Source organism: Electrona antarctica (assembly GCF_951216825.1).
Source record: "Electrona antarctica genome assembly, chromosome: 10".
NCBI lineage: Eukaryota > Metazoa > Chordata > Actinopteri > Myctophiformes > Myctophidae > Electrona > Electrona antarctica.
This window is the reverse complement of record NC_136791.1, coordinates 22,013,958-22,033,075: the sequence shown is the minus strand read 5'-3', so window position 1 is coordinate 22,033,075 and position 19,118 is coordinate 22,013,958. Positions and strand designations below refer to the sequence as shown.

At 44.2% G+C, this 19,118-nt stretch overlaps 1 protein-coding gene across 1 annotated transcript in view; it reads right to left on the bottom strand.

Annotated features, from left to right (window-relative positions):
- LOC306930762 (neurotrypsin-like) overlaps window positions 1–19,118 on the bottom strand; it is a gene marked incomplete at its 5' end in the record, with an annotated part of 62,835 nt that overhangs the window by 26,706 nt on the left and 17,011 nt on the right. The window contains one exon of the mRNA XM_079511858.1: window positions 8,225–8,467. Coding sequence (XP_079367984.1) covers window positions 8,225–8,467 — 243 coding nt within the window. The remainder of the gene's footprint in view (window positions 1–8,224; window positions 8,468–19,118) is intronic.

Here is a 19,118-nt window from a genome sequence, read left to right as displayed (position 1 = left end):
GTGTTGGAGATAGGCTGACAGCTATAGTGATAGCCTTTCTACTGTCTAGTGAGGTGTTGGAGATAGGCTGACATCTATAGTGATAACCTTTCTACTGTCTAGTGAGGTGTTGGAGATAGGCTGACAGCTATAGTGATAGCCTTTCTACTGTCTAGTGAGGTGTTGGAGATAGGCTGACAGCTATAGTGATAGCCTTTCTACTGTCTAGTGAGGTGTTGGGGATAGGCTGACAGCTATAGTGATAGCCTACTACTTTCTATTGTCTAGTGGGGTGTTGGTGATAGGCTGACAGCTACAGTATAGTGATAGCCTACTACTTTCTACTGTCTAGTGGGGTGTTGGTGATAGGCTGACAGCTATAGTGATAGCCTACTACTTTCTATTGTCTAGTGGGGTGTTGGTGATAGGCTGACAGCTATAGTGATAGCCTACTACTTTCTACTGTCTAGTGGGGTGTTGGTGATAGGCTGACAGCTATAGTGATAGCCTACTACTTTATATTGTCTAGTGGGGTGTTGGTGATAGGCTGACAGCTACAGTATAGTGATAGCCTACTACTTTATATTGTCTAGTGGGGTGTTGGTGATAGGCTGACAGCTATAGTGATAGCCTACTACTTTCTATTGTCTAGTGGGGTGTTGGTGATAGGCTGACAGCTACAGTATAGTGATAGCCTACTACTTTCTATTGTCTAGTGGGGTGTTGGTGATAGGCTGACAGCTACAGTATAGTGATAGCCTACTACTTTCTATTGTCTAGTGGGGTGTTGGTGATAGGCTGACAGCTATAGTGATAGCCTACTACTTTCTATTGTCTAGTGGGGTGTTGGTGATAGGCTGACAGCTATAGTGATAGCCTACTACTTTCGGATCTGCAAAATGCAGCGAAACAAAAGCACCAGTGTGCAACCACCTTAAAAGATATTTTGCACTGAAAATAGCTGACCTACAAGCTCACACTCACAGCACTTGCCATGTTAAAAACTAAGTATGACTCATGCATAACTCCAATCCTGACACTAATCCCAACCTGAATATTTTCCTAATTGTAAACTCTAAAAAAAATCATTTTACATAAAACTGTGATTTCTCTTGTGTGGAGACCATGCAGGGAAATCGTCCTCCCAATGTCTATCGGGAGCGATATGCTGCTCTGTTTTGGCACTTTGTTTTTAATATCCTCTTTTCCTTCCTTTTTGCTTTTCTCTGTTTTCTTATCCTCTTCTTCTCTTTTTTTTGCCTCTATGTATGTTATTATGCTCTGTGATGTGAAGAACTTTGGTTAGACCTCGGTCGTTAGAAAATGTGCTATACAAATAAAGTTTGATTTGATTTGATATCGCTTCAATTCTACTATACTCGTGGATGTGGAGACATTTGGCACCTCACAAGTATCGCATTACGAGTCGAGTACACACAAACACTCACACGCGCACTCATTGAAGCATGTGATTGACAAGACAGAGTGAAAGCTAGACAGCGAGCAGACCGATAATCACAGCATCTAAAATGTCCCATCAACACCTGTATACAGACAGGCACCTGTCTACAGCCTGGGGTCGCAGACAGACAGACAGGCACCTGTCTACAGCCTGGGGGTGCAGACAGACAGACAGACAGACAGACAGACAGACAGACAGACAGACAGACAGACAGACAGACAGACAGACAGACAGACAGACAGACAGACAGACAGACAGACAGACAGACAGACAGACAGACAGACAGACAGACACCTGTCTACAGCCTGGGGGCGCAGACAGACAGACAGGCACCTGTCTACAGCCTGGGGATGCAGACAGACAGACAGACAGGCACCTGTCTACAGTATGTGTCTGAGCAAATCAGCTTTTTGTGTCAACACAAACATTAAATGCCATTGACAATAAAACGATAACTTACGTTATACGTGTTTGAGCAAATCAGCTTTTTTTAAAACACAGTTCTATTGTTTTAATTCAGCTCGGGGCTTATGGGCCATGATGTACGATGATAAGAGCGCCCCTCACTTCACACGGGTGTGATTTTTTTAAGTAGTAACTAAAGTTTTCAAATCATTTTAGTGGAGTTAAAAGTACAATATATTTGTCTCCGAGATGTTAGTGGAGTAGAAGTCAAAGCATTGAAAATTGAAAATACTCCAGTAAAGTTAAAGTACCTCAAAATAAAAGTGAATGCTTCCCAGTGAACTGCCTGGCTCGTCAAATACCCAATGATTCCCTGCCCTTTCGGGTAACAGAAATTGGTTTCCGCTATCTTGGAATTCACATCCGTAAGACTACAAATTCCTTGTTTACGGATAATTTTTTACCTCTTGTTGACAAACTTAAACTGGACCTAGATAGATGGAAGATCATGAATATATCCTTGGCAGGTAGAGTGAATAGTATAAAGATGAATGTCCTACCCCGTTTCGTGTACTTATTCCAAGCATTGCCAATATTTATACCTGTGTATTTTTTCCGTAACCTGGACAAACTCATGTTATCATTTATATGGGGAGGTAAATCTCAGAGAATTAAAAAAGAATACCTACAAAGATCCAGACCTGATGGGGGACTTGCCCTCCCCAACTTTAAGTACTATTACTGGGCTGCTAATACATCTAAGTTGGTCAGTTGGATTCACAACCCTGATTTGGACTGGTGCCAAAATGAAGCCAGTTCATGCTTGGGCACATCTCTATTGGCTCTTATTACATCCAATTTACCCATTTCCCAGAACCGCTATACCTCCAACCCTATCGTTAGGAACACCTTGAAAATATGGTCCCAATTCAGATCCTCATTCAACCTCAGAGAACTTTCTCCCTATAGCCCGATACGTAATAACCACCTGTTCACCCCTGCAATGTCAGACCCAACTTACTCTCTGTGGTCTAGATCAGGACTCGTTAGACTGGAGGATCTTTATGTCAACGGTATTTTTGCTAACTTCAGGGAACTGGCATCCAAATTCAATCTACCCAACTCTCATTTGTTTAGATACTTCCAGATCCGTCACTTCGCCCAGTCACACAATCCTTCTTTTCCTAACATCTCCTCCAAATCTGGAACTGAATCCATCTTAGATGCCCCGTTACAAGTAAAAGGCCTTTTGTCTTATATCTATAACATTATTTCTAATTTAAGGACCACCTCTCTCAATAGAACCAAATCAGGCTGGGAAGGGGAGCTGGGTGAAATCATAACGGATGAGACGTGGAGTAACGCCCTTACTCAGGTAAATAGTAGTACCTCATGTGCCAGGCTAAACTTAATCCAACTTAAAATTCTACACCGCTCTCATTACTGCAAAGCTAAACTAGCTAGAATGTATACCAGTGTTGACGACAAGTGTGATAGATGCCACTTATCCCCAGCTAACTTAACACACATGTTCTGGTCATGCCCTCAATTAATACAATACTGGACTGCCATATTTCGATCCTTATCAGAAATGTTTAGTATACCCTTACTTCCCTGTCCTGAAGTGGCAATCTTTGGTGTACTCTCTAACAATATTAAGTGTAACAAAAAGGTTCATAACTGTATAGCCTTCCTATCATTACTCGCTCGAAGGAGAATCCTCCTAGACTGGAAATCTTCACTCCCCCCTAAATCAGATCACTGGCTGAAAGATGCCATGTTATTCCTGAATCTCGAGAAAATTAAATACGATCTACGTTGCTCTCCAGGAGGATTCGCCTCCTCCTGGGGTCCGACAATAACCTATCTCGAGAATCTGTCAAGTCTTCCGAACACCCCATAGGCCATCTGTTATGAACCACGATGTTCCCCTCCTACTCTGCACACCAACCTCATTCCCCTCTTAACCCTTTCATTCCTTTCCTCTCCTACTTTCTTTCTTTCTTCCTATCTACTTCCAAAATAAACAGCAGTACCCCTTATCTTTTTCAACCACTCTCTCCTACAACATCATGGAGTCACTACTCACTTCTGTCTATTTCTCTCTCTTTTCTACTTCTCCTTGCTGGCTATTGCTACTATTTACTTTATAAAAAAAAAAGGAAAACCTACAAGGTGAAAGGAGAAGGTGTCAAAGTTCCAAGTGGGAGGGAGGGGGGTTGTTTTCGTCTCGTTTTGTTTTGTTTTGTTTTGTTTTGTTTTGTTTTGTTTTGTTTTGTTTATAAAAGAAAAAGAAGCATAACATATCACATGTACTGCATTTTTCTCTGTCCAAACCCCTCTACTATGCTTAATAAAAAACCTTAAAATTTAAAGTACCTCAAAATAGTACCTAAGTACAGTACTCGAGTACACGTACTTACGCAGTTACTTTACGCCACTGCGGACAGACAACACCCCAGGGTGCTGATAGGTCAGCACAGAGCAGGCAGACAACACCGCAGGGTGCCGATAGGTCAGCACAGAGCAGACAGACAGCACCCCAGGGTGCTGATAGGTCAGCACAAAGCAGACAGACAGCACCCCAGGGTGCTGATAGGTCAGCACAAAGCAGACAGACAGCACCCCAGGGTGCTGATAGGTCAGCACAAAGCAGACAGACAGCACCCCAGGGTGGTGATAGGTCAGCACAAAGCAGACAGACAGCACCCCAGGGTGGTGATAGGTCAGCACAAAGCAGACAGACAGCACCCCAGGGTGGTGATAGGTCAGCACAAAGCAGACAGACAGCACCCCAGGGTGCTGATAGGTCAGCACAAAGCAGACTTCAGACATCATGTTACCCCGCAGCCAGGGAGCAGGGGTTGTAAAGGACGTAATTATTGTCACCCAGCCGACGGATCGATGGAGCGGACAATGACGAGACAGACAATGACGAGACAGACAATGACGAGGAGACACACTCATTGGGCTAAAAAACGGCTTTGAGTCAGTGTTACTTCCATGTTGCGTAGCACTGTCCACCAATCCTTGGTATCTTTACCGTTCATGTATGCTTTGCGGGCAGCAGCAGCTGTAGGCTATTTTGTCACGATCGCGCTAATGAAACCAAACGCTACACGTGACGGTACAGGATTATTATTTCATGTCAAAACGAAAAGATGATGTTATCCAGATAAAGTAGTGGCCTAATGCCTAATGTGTCACTCTGCATGTTTAACTAAGTTTTCCACATGTCCAAAGCAATTTATGAAAAAGACATAAGCCTAACCCTTTAAAAAAAAAATATATATATACTATCATTGTTGATAATGATATAACACCATTTAGGTCAATGATATATAACAACTAGAAACAGTGCCCTATCACACTCCTATCCTCTCCACCAGGAGGATAGGAGTGTGTGTGATGTTTGGCAAAATGTTTAGGAGTAATATAAACATGTTTTTTTGTTTGTTTGTTTCTTGCAACAATTTTCTTCATTTTGTTGAGGAAATGCAGAGCCAGATCACTCATAGCATCTCTGAGGATAGGATTCTGGATGAGCAGGACATGTGCAGCATTTTGTACATAACGAGCTACTCCTGAAAACTTTGGAAGGCAATCTTAGCTAATCAGTGTAGAATCTGAGAAATCCAACAGGCTCGTCTTCACATGACTACAGAGATCATGTGTACCGATTTGCGTGAGATTTGGATGAAATCTGTGCGACTAACATAAACAATGTGTTTTGCAGAAATGGGCCTCATGGTGGCGCTATAACCGGCAGATGTGGAGGGATGCAGGGAAAATGTTTTTCCATGGCCTCTAGGGAGTGCGCATACATAAGTTGTCGATGCAGTTATAGGTAAAAACAGGAATTGGCCTGTTATAGCGCCACCGTGAGGCTGATTTGGGGAAAAAAATAGTGGCATGTCGTCCTCGGCCTAGTGGAAATGTGCGTGTATAATTTCATGGAAATTGGACACTGTGTTTGTGATTTGTGGCATTTTGTTTGAAATGGACCAATCATGTGAGCTTTGGAAGCCAATCTTAGCCAATCAGGATGGAAGATGGGAAATTGTGCAGATCTGTGTTGATCACATGACTATGGAGATAGTGTATACCGAATTGTGTGATGTATGGATAAAATATGTACGAGTTATCTTCAGAAATGTTTTTTGCCTAAATCGGCCTCATGGTGGAGCTATAACAGGCCGTTGAGGAATATTTTGGGCAGAGGTTCGTCGTTGGCATCCAGGGAGTGCAAAGTGTGCAAAGTTTGGCATGGATTGGGCCAACGGTGCCGGAGATTAGCGGATAACGGACGGACGGAAGGACGGAAGGACACACACACACACACACACACACACACACACACACACACACACACACACACACACACACACACACACACACACACACACACACACACACACACGGACGGAGTGCAAAACATACTCTCTCCCCATGCCTTCGGCCTGGTGGAGACAATAATAGGCCTATTAGCCTATAGCAGCGGGTAGCCTATTTAAGGGCCAGTCAACTGTCTTCCGTGAGAACGTACGATGACGTGCGACACCCCCCCCCCCCCCCCCCCGCCGGTCCGTGACAAAATAAAGGTTGGGAACCCCTGACGTAGAGAACATGAATTCCTGACCCAAAAATACCCAGGCAAAGTGTTTCTAGTGTCAGGTTGTGAAGTGGCCCTTTAATTCCAAGGAAGTGGAGTTCTTAAAGGTCACTCCAGTTCTTAAAGGTCCCTATACACTGGCTCCCTGTATGTCAAAGAATGGATTTCAAAATATGGCATGCCGTTCATAAAGCATTGACTAGTTTCAGGGCCAAAAATACATTTCCAGTCTAGTGGGAAGTCTGGCAGAAGAAGGTCTGCATGCTTTCCAAAGCCAGAATCGTTAACTAAACGTGGAGAAGCAACGCTCCACATTCATGTCTGGAACAAACTGCACTGCCACTATTCTTTTAACCCATTTAGACTTGAGCACGATTCTAAAAAAAATTAAATACATTTATTTCAGACATGCTCTAGTGCAGGGTTCCCCAATAGGCGGCCCGCGGGCCATTTGCGGCCCGCGGAGCGCCCCCTTGTGGCCCCTGGAAGAATCCCCCCCCCCCCCCCCCCCCAAAAAAGAAAAGTTTTTTGTTTTGTTTTGGGGGGGTGTCCCAGATATAAATGGCATTAAATGGGGGTCAGCACCACTGGTTGAGAACAATTTTTAATGAATTAATAAAAAAATCATTTTTTAGCGCGTGCGAACTCGGCCCCCAGCCTGGTTCCCTAGTCGAAATATGGCCCTTGAGGAAAATTAATTGGGGAATAGTGCTCTAGTGATCAGTTTTTCTCCTCTCCTGAACAGTTAGTTTTGCCACCATGACTGTCTCTGTATCAAAAAGGGTCACAAATGTGCTCTGTAATAAATAAACGTGATGGCGGTTGTGTAGGGAGGTGGGGCACGGGCACAGACAGGCACACAGGACACCGACACAAACAATAGGTATTGTTCTGAAAGGTCATGGGTCAGGTGGGCCTCCCAGGAGAAATATAGGTACAATCCTTCATCCAAAAACGGTCCTTTCAAGGTATAGGTTACCTCATTAGGTATCGACATACCGGTACTTCATTGTACTATTTGGGATGCTCCACGTCAAATGGAATGGAAAACCTTCCACCCATTTGAGCGCACACACACACACACACACACACACACACACACACACACACACACACACACACACACACACACACACACACACACACACACACACACACAATCTACAAGCTCACAATGTGTCACGCAGCGACACGTGGTTTTAGGTTTAGGTTTTATTTATTCGCACATAAAAAGGTTAAAAACAGGGGGGAAAAAAATCATACATATTAATATTGTGCAGGAGAAGTTAAAAGGCTTATCGAGAACTTCCCCTAATTTGAAGAATCAGACATTAAATAAAAACAAAAAAATCACACCTGTGTGAACTGAGTGGTGCAACTCCCCTCTCCCCTCTCCCCCTGCCGCTCTCTCTCTCTCTCTCTCTCTCTCTCTCTCTGTAATTAGCACTAGGCAACAGTGCAACACTATCTCTCTCTCTCTGTTTCTGGCACAACAGTGCCACTTTTGCCCCTACTGGTACTCATAGTCACATAGCCACACACATAGCCACATTCATAGTCACATAACACGGACATTGCTGTTCCTTGGAGTGGTTGCACCACTCAAAAATACCAGTAATACATTCAAATGTGAGCTTATAGATCTGCGATTTTCAGCATGCAACCACGTGTAAAATCAGAATATTTAGTCGACTACTGTCACAGAAGGCCCTACATGCTGGGGACCCATACTCAACATTTCTAACATGTCCAGTTGACCCACTCACCTTGGTGACAGTCGCAGAAGGCCCAGCCGATGGCACCGGAGCTCTGCCTGAAGAAGCACCAGGGGTTGGACTCGCGGTCAGGGTTTCGGCAGTACCCGTGGTCCCCCAGGCCGCGCCCGGGGTACTGGGCCACGTAGTCCGGGAACTCCGTCCACCTCATGCACGGGGAGCCCGAGTCCGTCTGGGACACGGAGCCGTTGTAGTAACCCAGCTCCGTGAAGCCCTCCGAGCATGACAGAGGAGCTGTGGAGGGCACACAGAATAGTACAGTTATTCGTTATGTTCATTATTCATCCATTCGTTTAAAAACTAGATTCCTTGTGTCAGATTTCTTTTTTTGTTAAGATATTTTTGGGGGATTTTTGTGTTTACTCATTGTAGCTTGACAGGAAACGGGACACGTTGTGTGCTTGAAATCGGGTATTTTTGAAAATCTGATGAGTTGAACGGCTATTTTGGCTACTTCTTCAGCACAGTACTATGATGAAGTAAGAAGTATAGGGCATTCATTTATGAAAGATATGGAGATAAGACGTTTCCGCTCGATATGTTATGTACATATTTATGTAGGCCTACAGTTTAGGGGATGCACGCGCAGGTTAGACACACCAACGGACCCACATACGGAAACAACGGTCGGACATGCGGTCGAACATGCACTGCTCCCGTGCTTGCAGATGTCTGCAAACCTGTAGATATCAGAGACACATCACATAGACACGCATTAATAATACATCTGATGATTTGAAAAAAGTGGACCCATTACAAGTGTAATGCTTTATCAGTGTGTCGTCCACAGTAACAGTCTTTGTATCGAGTTGTGCTTTCATGTGAAATAATAATAATAATGAATTGCATTTTTATAGCACTTAAAGCGCTTTACAATGGTTCATTCATTCATACATTGGGAGGTGAAGCGGCGAACAGTCGACACCAGCGTCCTCACTTCCCACATTCACACACCAATGGTTCACAGTACTGACCAACTCATTGGAGGCAATGTAGGGTTCAGTGTCTTACCCAAGGACACTTCGACATGTGGACAGGAGGAGCCGGGATTCGACCCAGGGATCATTGGACGACCTGCTCTACCTCCTGAGCCACAGCCGCCCAAATGTACCCATTCTGCAAACTGATCAATCAATACATGGCCTTCCTGCAGGAACCTCTCTTGCCACGCTTGCTTTTATTTGCTTTAATTTCTCTCTCCGTTCCTCTGCACCTTGATGAATGAGTACACAGACAGGACCAACCCCCCCTCCCCCCCCCCCCCCCCCCCCCGCCCAACCCCCCACACACCCACACTTCATGTTTTATAGCAGGGTTTTACCTGCCTGACAGTATTGTACTGCACTGCAGGGACTGTGTAAATATATTATGTGCACCGTGCGTGTGTGCATGCGTGTGCGGCCGTGCACGTGTGTGCGTGCGTGTGTGTCAGCTTTGCTGAGTCACACAGTGTGTAGAGAGCTACAGTACCTGCCCAGAATACCAGAAAGCTTGCCTGAGAACACAGTCACCTCAGGCGTACAGCCGGCGCCAACTGCTCAGCCTGGCATTCCTAAACGTAACCTCAGTAAACGATGCCTAAACAGTTCAACCTAACCTTAATCCTAACCTTAACCTCAGTAAAACGGTGCCAAAACCTAACCCCAATTCCTAAACCTAACCCCAGTAAAACTATGCCTATAATCCTAAACTTATCTCTAACCTTATTCTCAGTTAAACAGATACAAGAACACAAGAACCGCCCACGAGCGCTCGGCGAGAGAGCAAGACGGGGAGAGAAAGAGATTGACAGAGAAAGAGAGACAGAGAGAGAGATCACGGAAGGACAATATACATAATAACGTTTTGAATACAGGGAGTGGCCTATTTCTACAGCGTGGTGGCGTCACCTTTTACGTAACGAACCCACTGCTGGAAGTGCACCACACTGCATGGCAAGGAATAAAGCCAACACACACACACGAACGCACGCACGCACGCACGCACAGAGAATTTTGATGTTTAGATATTATTCGAAACATATGTTCTCTTGCTGTTCTACTGTACATGCAACCACCCCGTTGAAGAAATCACAGATTGAGGCTCCAACCTTTGCTTTTTGAGGGGCGCTAGCCCCTCCTATATTCAGTTTAGTGTAGATTTTCGTTTTACACAAACATTAAATTCCCATTGACAATGAATGGAGAATTTACGTCATATGTGGACGAGCAAATCGACATGTTACGTCATGATGATGTACGATGATAAGAGCACCCCTCAGAGGAGCACGGTGGCACAGTTGGTAGTGCTGTCGCCTCACAGCTAGAGGTCTTGGGTACGATTCCCGCTCGGGACGCTGTGGGTGCTGGCGGTGTGTTTCCTCCTCCGCGTCATCAGTGCCCATACCCGAGGCGGGGTTGGCGAAAGGGCCTTTGTGTGTGGAGTTTGCATGTTCTCCCCGTGTCCCCTAGGGTACCCTCACAAAAAACATGCAGTAATCCTGGTCTCTAAAAACTGCCTCCCTCTGGCCAGCCGGGGCGTCTGATGGAGGGGAAAGGAACTGGTTGGAATAACTCGACCGGTCGCATGGCCTTTTCCTTTAGGGCCCCCACCCTATGGAACGCTCTGCCCCTGGAAATCAGGCTCGCTGAGTCAGTTCCACATTTTAAATCTCTACTTAAAACTCATTTTTATAGACTAGCTTTTAATTCTGTTCTCTCCTGATTGTGTTCTATTGATTGTTTACTCTGCCTTGTATTATTATTTGCTTTGCATTCTTTCTGTGTTTTTCCTGCTGTGTGATGTTTACTTTGCTGTTTCCTTTTGTAAAGCACTTTGTAACGTTGTTTTGAAAGGTGCTATAAAAATAAAGCTTTATTATTATTATTATTATTATAACGTGTTCCCTCCACGCGCTACGTCCAACCAGGGAAACTCCCCCCTGTCAGGTGTAAAGGAGCAACTTGGACACTCAAGCATGAAGGAAGCATGGGTTCAAGTCCGTTGCTCTCCCCATGTCCCCCATATATGGGGACTAGGTTGGCGGAGGGTGTGTAGAGCCCAGGATCACATTAGATAATTGACACAGGGGTGAAAAATGGGTTACAAAATCGTGGGATAAATTTTAAAATCACACCCGTGTGAACTGAGTGGTGTAAGGTCTTATATAGACTGATCAACTGTGGTCTGACGTAATGTCTGACGTAATGAAATCACACCCGTGTGAACTGGGTGACCATAGCAACCATGCTCATTTTTTGGTACGAACAGACACGTAAACTAACAAAGCCAGTTGTAGGAGTGGTTTACACCACTCAAAAATGTAAAAAAAAAAGAGCACCCCTCACGTCACACGGGTGTGATTTTTATGAAATATCTATCATGAATGGTTTAGTGGAAGATGCTTCTGAACAAACATGTGTTCTATTGCTAGTTTATGACGCTTTCTAGCAGAGCTCTTTAATCTTAACCTGACTCCGCCAGATTGCGGCAGTATTGCGTTCACAAGTTCCCTCCTCCTGCCTGGATCTGGGCTCTCTCAAGCAGAAACGATAAAACGGAAGCAGCGTGACAAAAATGATGATATATCTCCATAATAATTTGGAGTTGTAGTCTTGTTAGGTTGTGTTTACATTTGCACTGTGTGCAGCGCTTCAATACGTCATCAGTCTCGCGTTGATCTCGCCTCTAGCGGACGGACGCATACGGCCGCATATCTCTCCGGTCAGAAATGGCTCGGAGTGCATCGTCTCTGCCAGAGAGGGACCAGATGGGAGCAGGAGGAGGAACTCACTGCTGCCACCAGCTGGCAGAGTCAGGTTACTTGAATCTAGCTGTCACAGAGAACTTTAATCTATGCGTATGTAAACTTCAGGATCAGATACATTCTTTTGCATTTCCCACTTTCAAAGAGAAACTAGACCGCATTTCCTAACACACCTCCCCCCATGCAGCCAGGCAGCGCACCATGCATTCATTAAGCAGCGGCCTGCTGGGTTTGATCACAGCGGAGCTGCAAACATCGTAGCCCTTACACACATACATATACATTAGTAGAGCAAAGGGTTTTGATCAGGTCATGAGTGGTGTTGACAGTCGTATAAATTACCCATGAGCCTCTATGCTGTACTTAAAACCTCCGGTGGGACTAACAAAGTGCTGTGCTACTCCAGTAATTACCTCAGTCGTCTCTTCATCTGAAGATGAAGCTCACTTTTCTCCCCCGCCCGCCCGCCCCTCACTGCACTCTCCATTCCATGATTACATTTTCAAAAAGCACCTACGGTACAATACAGCACCGCCACCGGATGCAGCCCAGTGCACATGAGAGAAAAAAAACACTTTCTTTGGTTTATATAGGCGTCCGCCCGTCTGGAAACGTTTAATAACGTAACTTAAGCCAGTGCTTCCAAAACTGTTTATGCATCATCACAAGCCACTGAGGAGAAAAAGACTATGATACATGAGAGAAAGGAGAAAATGCCAGCACTCAAAATAAATGTCCTTTTCACATGATTTATTTACCTCTGACGAGCAGACAGTGAACGTGTTTGCGGCCTATAGTGGGCCATCCTCAGCATACTCAACTCAACGCTAAGGAAGGCTTTTGAAGCAGTAATGGTCAAGAGTAATCAATGTTGATATGCCCTGAATACACTTCGACTGTATGTTGGTCTGTTTACTGTTAATTCTAAGGATGTCTGGAGATGTCTTGGGCACAAATTGGGTTAACACATTGAGTGCCATCTGGTGGACAAAAGTGGTGGTAATTGGGTGCTTTCAGGCTATTCCACTATGACTCGCGTCCGCTTTTAGCTTCCATCTTGGATGCTAAAGTATTAGCGTTAATGTTACCAAGCTAAAATGAGGTCCATCCTTGCTCTAGAAAACGCCAATGTTCCAATCGCGATCACCGGGTAATCAGAAATGACCTCCGAACGCGAAACCACAGACAGTGGCGTAGTTTCAGAGAAAAGAGCGTGCAAAGGCTGCGACTAAAACAGAAGCTAATGGCTATTTGTTGAAACTAAAACAGTGCGGGCGTCATTCATTTATAGGACGATTATACCTGTCCGAGGGATCAATATTGTGTTAAGCAAGTCATCTAGAGACCCCCCCGAAAATATCTTTTGGGGACCCTACTGGGTGTCCCGACCCACAGTGTGAGTACCGCTGCTTTAAAGAGAACGGTGTTGGAAGCATAAAACACTTTCTTAACAACAACCAGAAGCACAGTGAACCACTAATGCGCTCAATAAAAAAAAACACATCTTTTTATTTTATAACACATTAAACCATTTAGACCTGAGGACGCATCTGTGTAGCATCATAGTCTCTTTAACCAGTTTTGACATATAGCGTGGCACCGAGTGCCGCGCTACAAGCTTGTAGATCTGTTTTTTTTCTTTTGTTTTGATCGTGAAAATGTGCGCACATCTTTGAATAGATATTCTTTCACACTAGTGAATGTTTTTAACTCATATCTTTACTTCTGGGGGGGGCCTGGAACAACATATTTTCAGCTTCTCCTTTTGCTAAAACACCCTGGACAACGCTCCACATGTCACAGACTCTTCTCCCTTCGCTAAAACACCCTGGACAACACTCCACACGTCCTAGACTCTTCTCCCTTCCATAAAACACCCTGGACAACGCTCCACACATCTTAGACTCTCCTCCCTTCTCTAAAACACCCTGGACAACGCTCCACACATCCCAGACTCTTCTCCCTTCCCTAAAACACCCTGGACAACGCTCCACACGCACTAGACTCTCCACTCTTCCCTAAAACACCCTGGACATCGCTCCACATGTCCTAGATTCTCCTCCCTTCCCTAAAACACCCTTGACGAAGCTACACACACCCTAGACTCTAATAATAATAATTATGAGACAGAGAGAGATGTGACGAAATACAGAAAGAGAGAGAAGATGAAAGGACGATGGAGGAAGAGATATGAAAGAGAGAGACACACATGGAGGGAAGAGGACAAGCGGAGGGTGCTTAATGTTACTCCTTCAGACAGGTGTTGAGATATGAGAACACACACACACACACACACACACACACACACACACACACACACGCACAGCACACGGCGCACGCACACACACACACCTAACTCTAACCATCACCACACTACATACCTAACCTTCAACCCTACAGCCTGCTGTAACTGTAACTCCAGGTCCTAACCCTAAGCCATGCTGTTGAAATGTGAGGAGCAGTAATGTCCTCACTCCACTGTGTGGAGGCCAGGGTAAACATTCACACTGCAGGAGATGGTTCAATCAGATCAGATAGACTCACCGATAGAAGGAACCAATATTATACAACAGGTCGTTTCGAGGAAGCAATCCGATTGGTTGAAACAGCCTTCTAGCCGTGGTTCAAACGAGCACCACTCCACACCTAATCAAGACAAAGAATTCAGCTGCTCGTGTAATATTGCTTAATTCTATTATAGAATGTGAATACAGGCAGCCGGGAGATAGATATACAATAACAACCCCCCCATGGGGAACAGAACAAATAGCAGAGCCCACCGGTGGTGGTGCTGGGGTGGCGGTGGGAGCAAACAGCACATAACCATGCACAAACCAAGAACCATTATGCAGAAGGAACGCAGAATGAACACAATACTCCACCCCTATTGGTCAGCTGATTGCTACGTCAGCGTATGCCGCGTGGGACTTGCAGAACACTGTAGTAATGCACAGGCGTGTTAACGTCTCAAGTGTAAGCTGACCGTATATCATTTCTCACATGTACCCCAGAGGTACATGTGACAACCAACTGCCACTATAGACTGGAACTCACCTATGCTTTCTATGGCATAGGCAGATCCCAGCAGGATCCGCGGGAGAAACTAGACGCAGCTGCAGGACATGAGACTAATTAATTAGAGCGACAGAGAGGAGTGTGTGTACGTGTGTGCGTGTGTGTCAATTTAACAAAGGTGCAGACGATCAGTAATCAGCAGAGAGAGAGAGAGAGAGAGACGTTTGCGCTACTGTATGCCGAATTGAAGTGGACTCGGCCCCATACTTTTGAGTGGTGCACATAGACAGCTATGTGTGTCCCTGGGTCTGTCCCTGTGTCCCTGGGTCTGTCTCTCCGAGCACGAAAATAGCGTTATAGCGTTTGTTCACCACCAAGTGTCACTGTTCACTGTTGCACAGCCTAACACCCAGACACACACACAGGCCAGGGAGGAGGGCTCATACAGTACATTACAGTACAGTATAGGGCATTCACTTCTAGTCATTTTTACTAGTTGACTAGTTGCCTAGTCGACTAGTTGTTTAACGGTAACCCTTCATTTTACGGTACGGTAATTACCAGGTAACTACCAGGTAATTACCTGGTAATAATAGGTAAGTACCTGGTATTACCTGGTAACAACCAGGTAGTAGTTATAAGTATTTGCCCATTAATTACCTGGTAATTACATGGTAACTTCCAGATACATTACTCAGTAATTACTATGTAATTACCAAGTATTACCCAGTATGTATAACTATTTACTGTATAATCTCCTGGAAATTATATGGAACTTACCATGGTAAATGACACACTGGTTGCCAGGTAATTACCAAGTATGTTCCTGACAATTACCAGGTATTTATACGTTTTTAGTATGTAATTACCAGCTAACTACCCGGTATTTACTCTGCAACCAGGCACGATACCCTGGTTGCAGGTACTATAGGTATGTAGGTACTATAGGTATACCAAGTATTTTCAACAACTACCAGGTATTTACTCTGCTACCAGGCAAGTTACCCAGTAGGTACTAGGTCATTACCAAGTATTTTCCTGACAACTACCAGGTAATAACATGGTAACTGTATTCACTGTGTTTACATGGGTACTACCCATGAAACACGTGGGTAGTAGCCTACCAGGAAATTACCAGTTGTACTAGGTAATTTCCTGACAACTACCATGTAATTACCTGATAGGTACCCAGTAAGGAAGGAGGAACTGTACTGTAAAAGGAAGCGTGCTCTATTTCCATGATATTACCATGTACCTACCTGGCAATTGTAGATTATAATCCTCCCCATTACCCATTACCCATCAGGGTGTATTTTGAACTTTGAACTTTGAATTTTGAACTGGCAATAACTGTTAATTACCAGGTATTTACTGTGTAAATTAACAGGTAAAACCAAGCAAGTTACCGTGTAAGAAAGGTGTAATTGTACTGTGAAAGGAAGCGTGGTTTGTTACAGTGAAAGTACAGGGTAATATTATGGAAACAAACCACGCTTCCTTTCACAGTACAGTTCCACCTTTCTTACACGGTAACTTGCAAGGTTTTACCTGTTAATTTACACAGTAAATACCTGGTAATTAACAGTTATTGCCATGGGTAGTACCCATGTAAACATATTTTTTGTATTTTGAACTTTGAACTTTGAACTTTGAATTTTGAACTGGCAATAACTGTTAATTACCAAGTATTTACTGTGTAAATTAACAGGTAAAACCTTGCAAGTTACCGTGTAAGAAAGGTGGAACTGTACTGTGAAAGGAAGCGTGGTTTGTTACAGTGAAAGTACAGGGTAATATTATGGAAACAAACCACGCTTCCTTTCACAGTACAATTCCACCTTTCTTACACGGTAACTTGCTTGGTTTTACCTGTTAATTTTCACAGTAAATACCTGGTAATTAACAGTTATTGCCAGTTCAAAATTCAAAGTTCAAAGTTCAAAATACACCCTGATGGGTAATGGGGAGGATTATAATCTACAATTGCCAGGTAGGTACATGGTAATATCATGGAAATAGAGCACGCTTCCTTTTACAGTACAGTTCCTCCTTCCTTATTGGTTACCTATCAGGAAATTACCTAGTAACAACTGGTCATTTCCTGGTAGGCTACTACCCACGTGTTTCATGGGTAGTACCCATGTAAACACAGTGAATACAGTTACCATGTTATTACCTGGTAGTTGTCAGGAAAATACTTGGTAATGACCTAGTACCTACTGGGTAACTTGCCTGGTAGCAGAGTAAATACCTGGTAGTTGTTGAAAATACTTGGTATACCTATAGTACCTACATACCTATAGTACCTGCAACCAGGGTATCGTGCCTGGTTGCAGAGTAAATACTTATAAATACCGGGTAGTTAGCTGGTAATTACATACTAAAAACGTATAAATACCTGGTAATTGTCAGGAACATACTTGGTAATTACCTGGCAACCAGTGTGTCATTTACCATGGTAAGTTCCATATAATTACCAGGAGATTATACAGTAAATAGTTATACATACTGGGTAATACTTGGTAATTACTGAGTAATTACTGAGTAATGTATCTTGAAGTTACCATGTAATTACCAGGTAATTAATGGGTAAATACTTATAACTACTACCTGGTTGTTACCAGGTAATACCAGGTACTTACCTATTATTACCAGGTAATTACCTGGTAGTTACCTGGTAATTACCGTACCGTAAAATGATTTTTTTTTAAATAAATATTTGTACATTGAAAAACTGTGTACATGGTGACTATAACTATAATCTACCTGATCTTGAGGCCTACAAAATCGGGGGAAAAAAAATAAAAAATAAACGTCTTTTTTTTTCTTCTTATCAACTAGTCAACTAGTACCAACAAGGTCGACTAGTGGATTTACTAGTCGACTAGTAAACTAGTCGACTAGTTGCTTAATGCCCTAGTACAGTACAGTACAGTACAGTACAGTACAGTACAGTACAGTACAGTACAGTACAGTACAGTACAGTACAGTACAGTACAGTACAGTACAGTACAGTACCACTCACTTCAGACGGGTCTGATTTTTTTCTCCCTGGAAATAAACTTCTTGGTTTTCGAGGCTACTGCCACCATGACTCATATTTAACTCAAAGGGACCCTTGGGGTTTCCTTCAGAGGGGTTCCAAAGGGACTCTTACGGGGCTGTAACTCTGAGGGTGTACAAAAGGGGTTCCGTGGGTACACTCTCAGAGTAATAAGGAGGGTGGGGGGGGGGGGGGGGGTCCTTAATTAAAAAAGGTTTGAGAACCTCAGGATTAAATCACTGCCACCATGACTCATCATCATGAGTCATCATTAAACCGCTGCACCCATGATGACTCATCATCAGAACAGAACCACTGCCAACGAGCACCGAGCTCTGCTCCAACAAAACGCAAAGCTTTGCGGTTCCCTCTAAACAAACAAACAAAAAGCTCTCTTACATCTACCCCCCCTGAGGATGTGTATAAAACACTAGGCTAGCTGGCAGCTTGCTGAAAAGGTGTTTCTTTTATTCTTTATTTCTCCCGGCGCAGGGGGTTAGCTCATGAAGTATTTTGTACTGTGCTTACTGTATTGTCCTTGGTAAAAAGCCTCTTGGGGGGTGGGTCTTCTCTGCCAGAGAGCATTAGAAGTGTTTTGGACGACATGCAGTGTGAGATATCTTATACTGCAATATAGTAAGTCATGCCTGTGTAACCTTTCCGTTCCCCCGTCCCCAGACGTATCCAGGCCGGCAGAGCTAGGCAGACACATGAGGAGAACTGAATCAGTTCACTTCCAAGGCCGATGTTAATACTTTGACGTCTGTCTCTCTCTGCCTATTAACTCCTGACTTGTATCTCTTATTGTCTCCACCAGGCCGAAGGCATGGGGAGAGAGTATGTTTTGCACTCCGTCCGTGTGTGTGTCCGTCCGTCCGTGTGTCCGTCCTTCCTTCCGTCCGTCTGTGTACAGCTAATCTCCGGCACCGTTAACCCGGTCGATGCCAAACTTTGCACACACACTCCCTGGATGCCAACGATGAACCTCTGCCCCGCATTTTCCAGAACGGCCTGTTATAGCGCCACCATGAGGCAGCTTTTCACATTTTTTTTTACCTAAAACTGCACCGATCTGCGTGAAA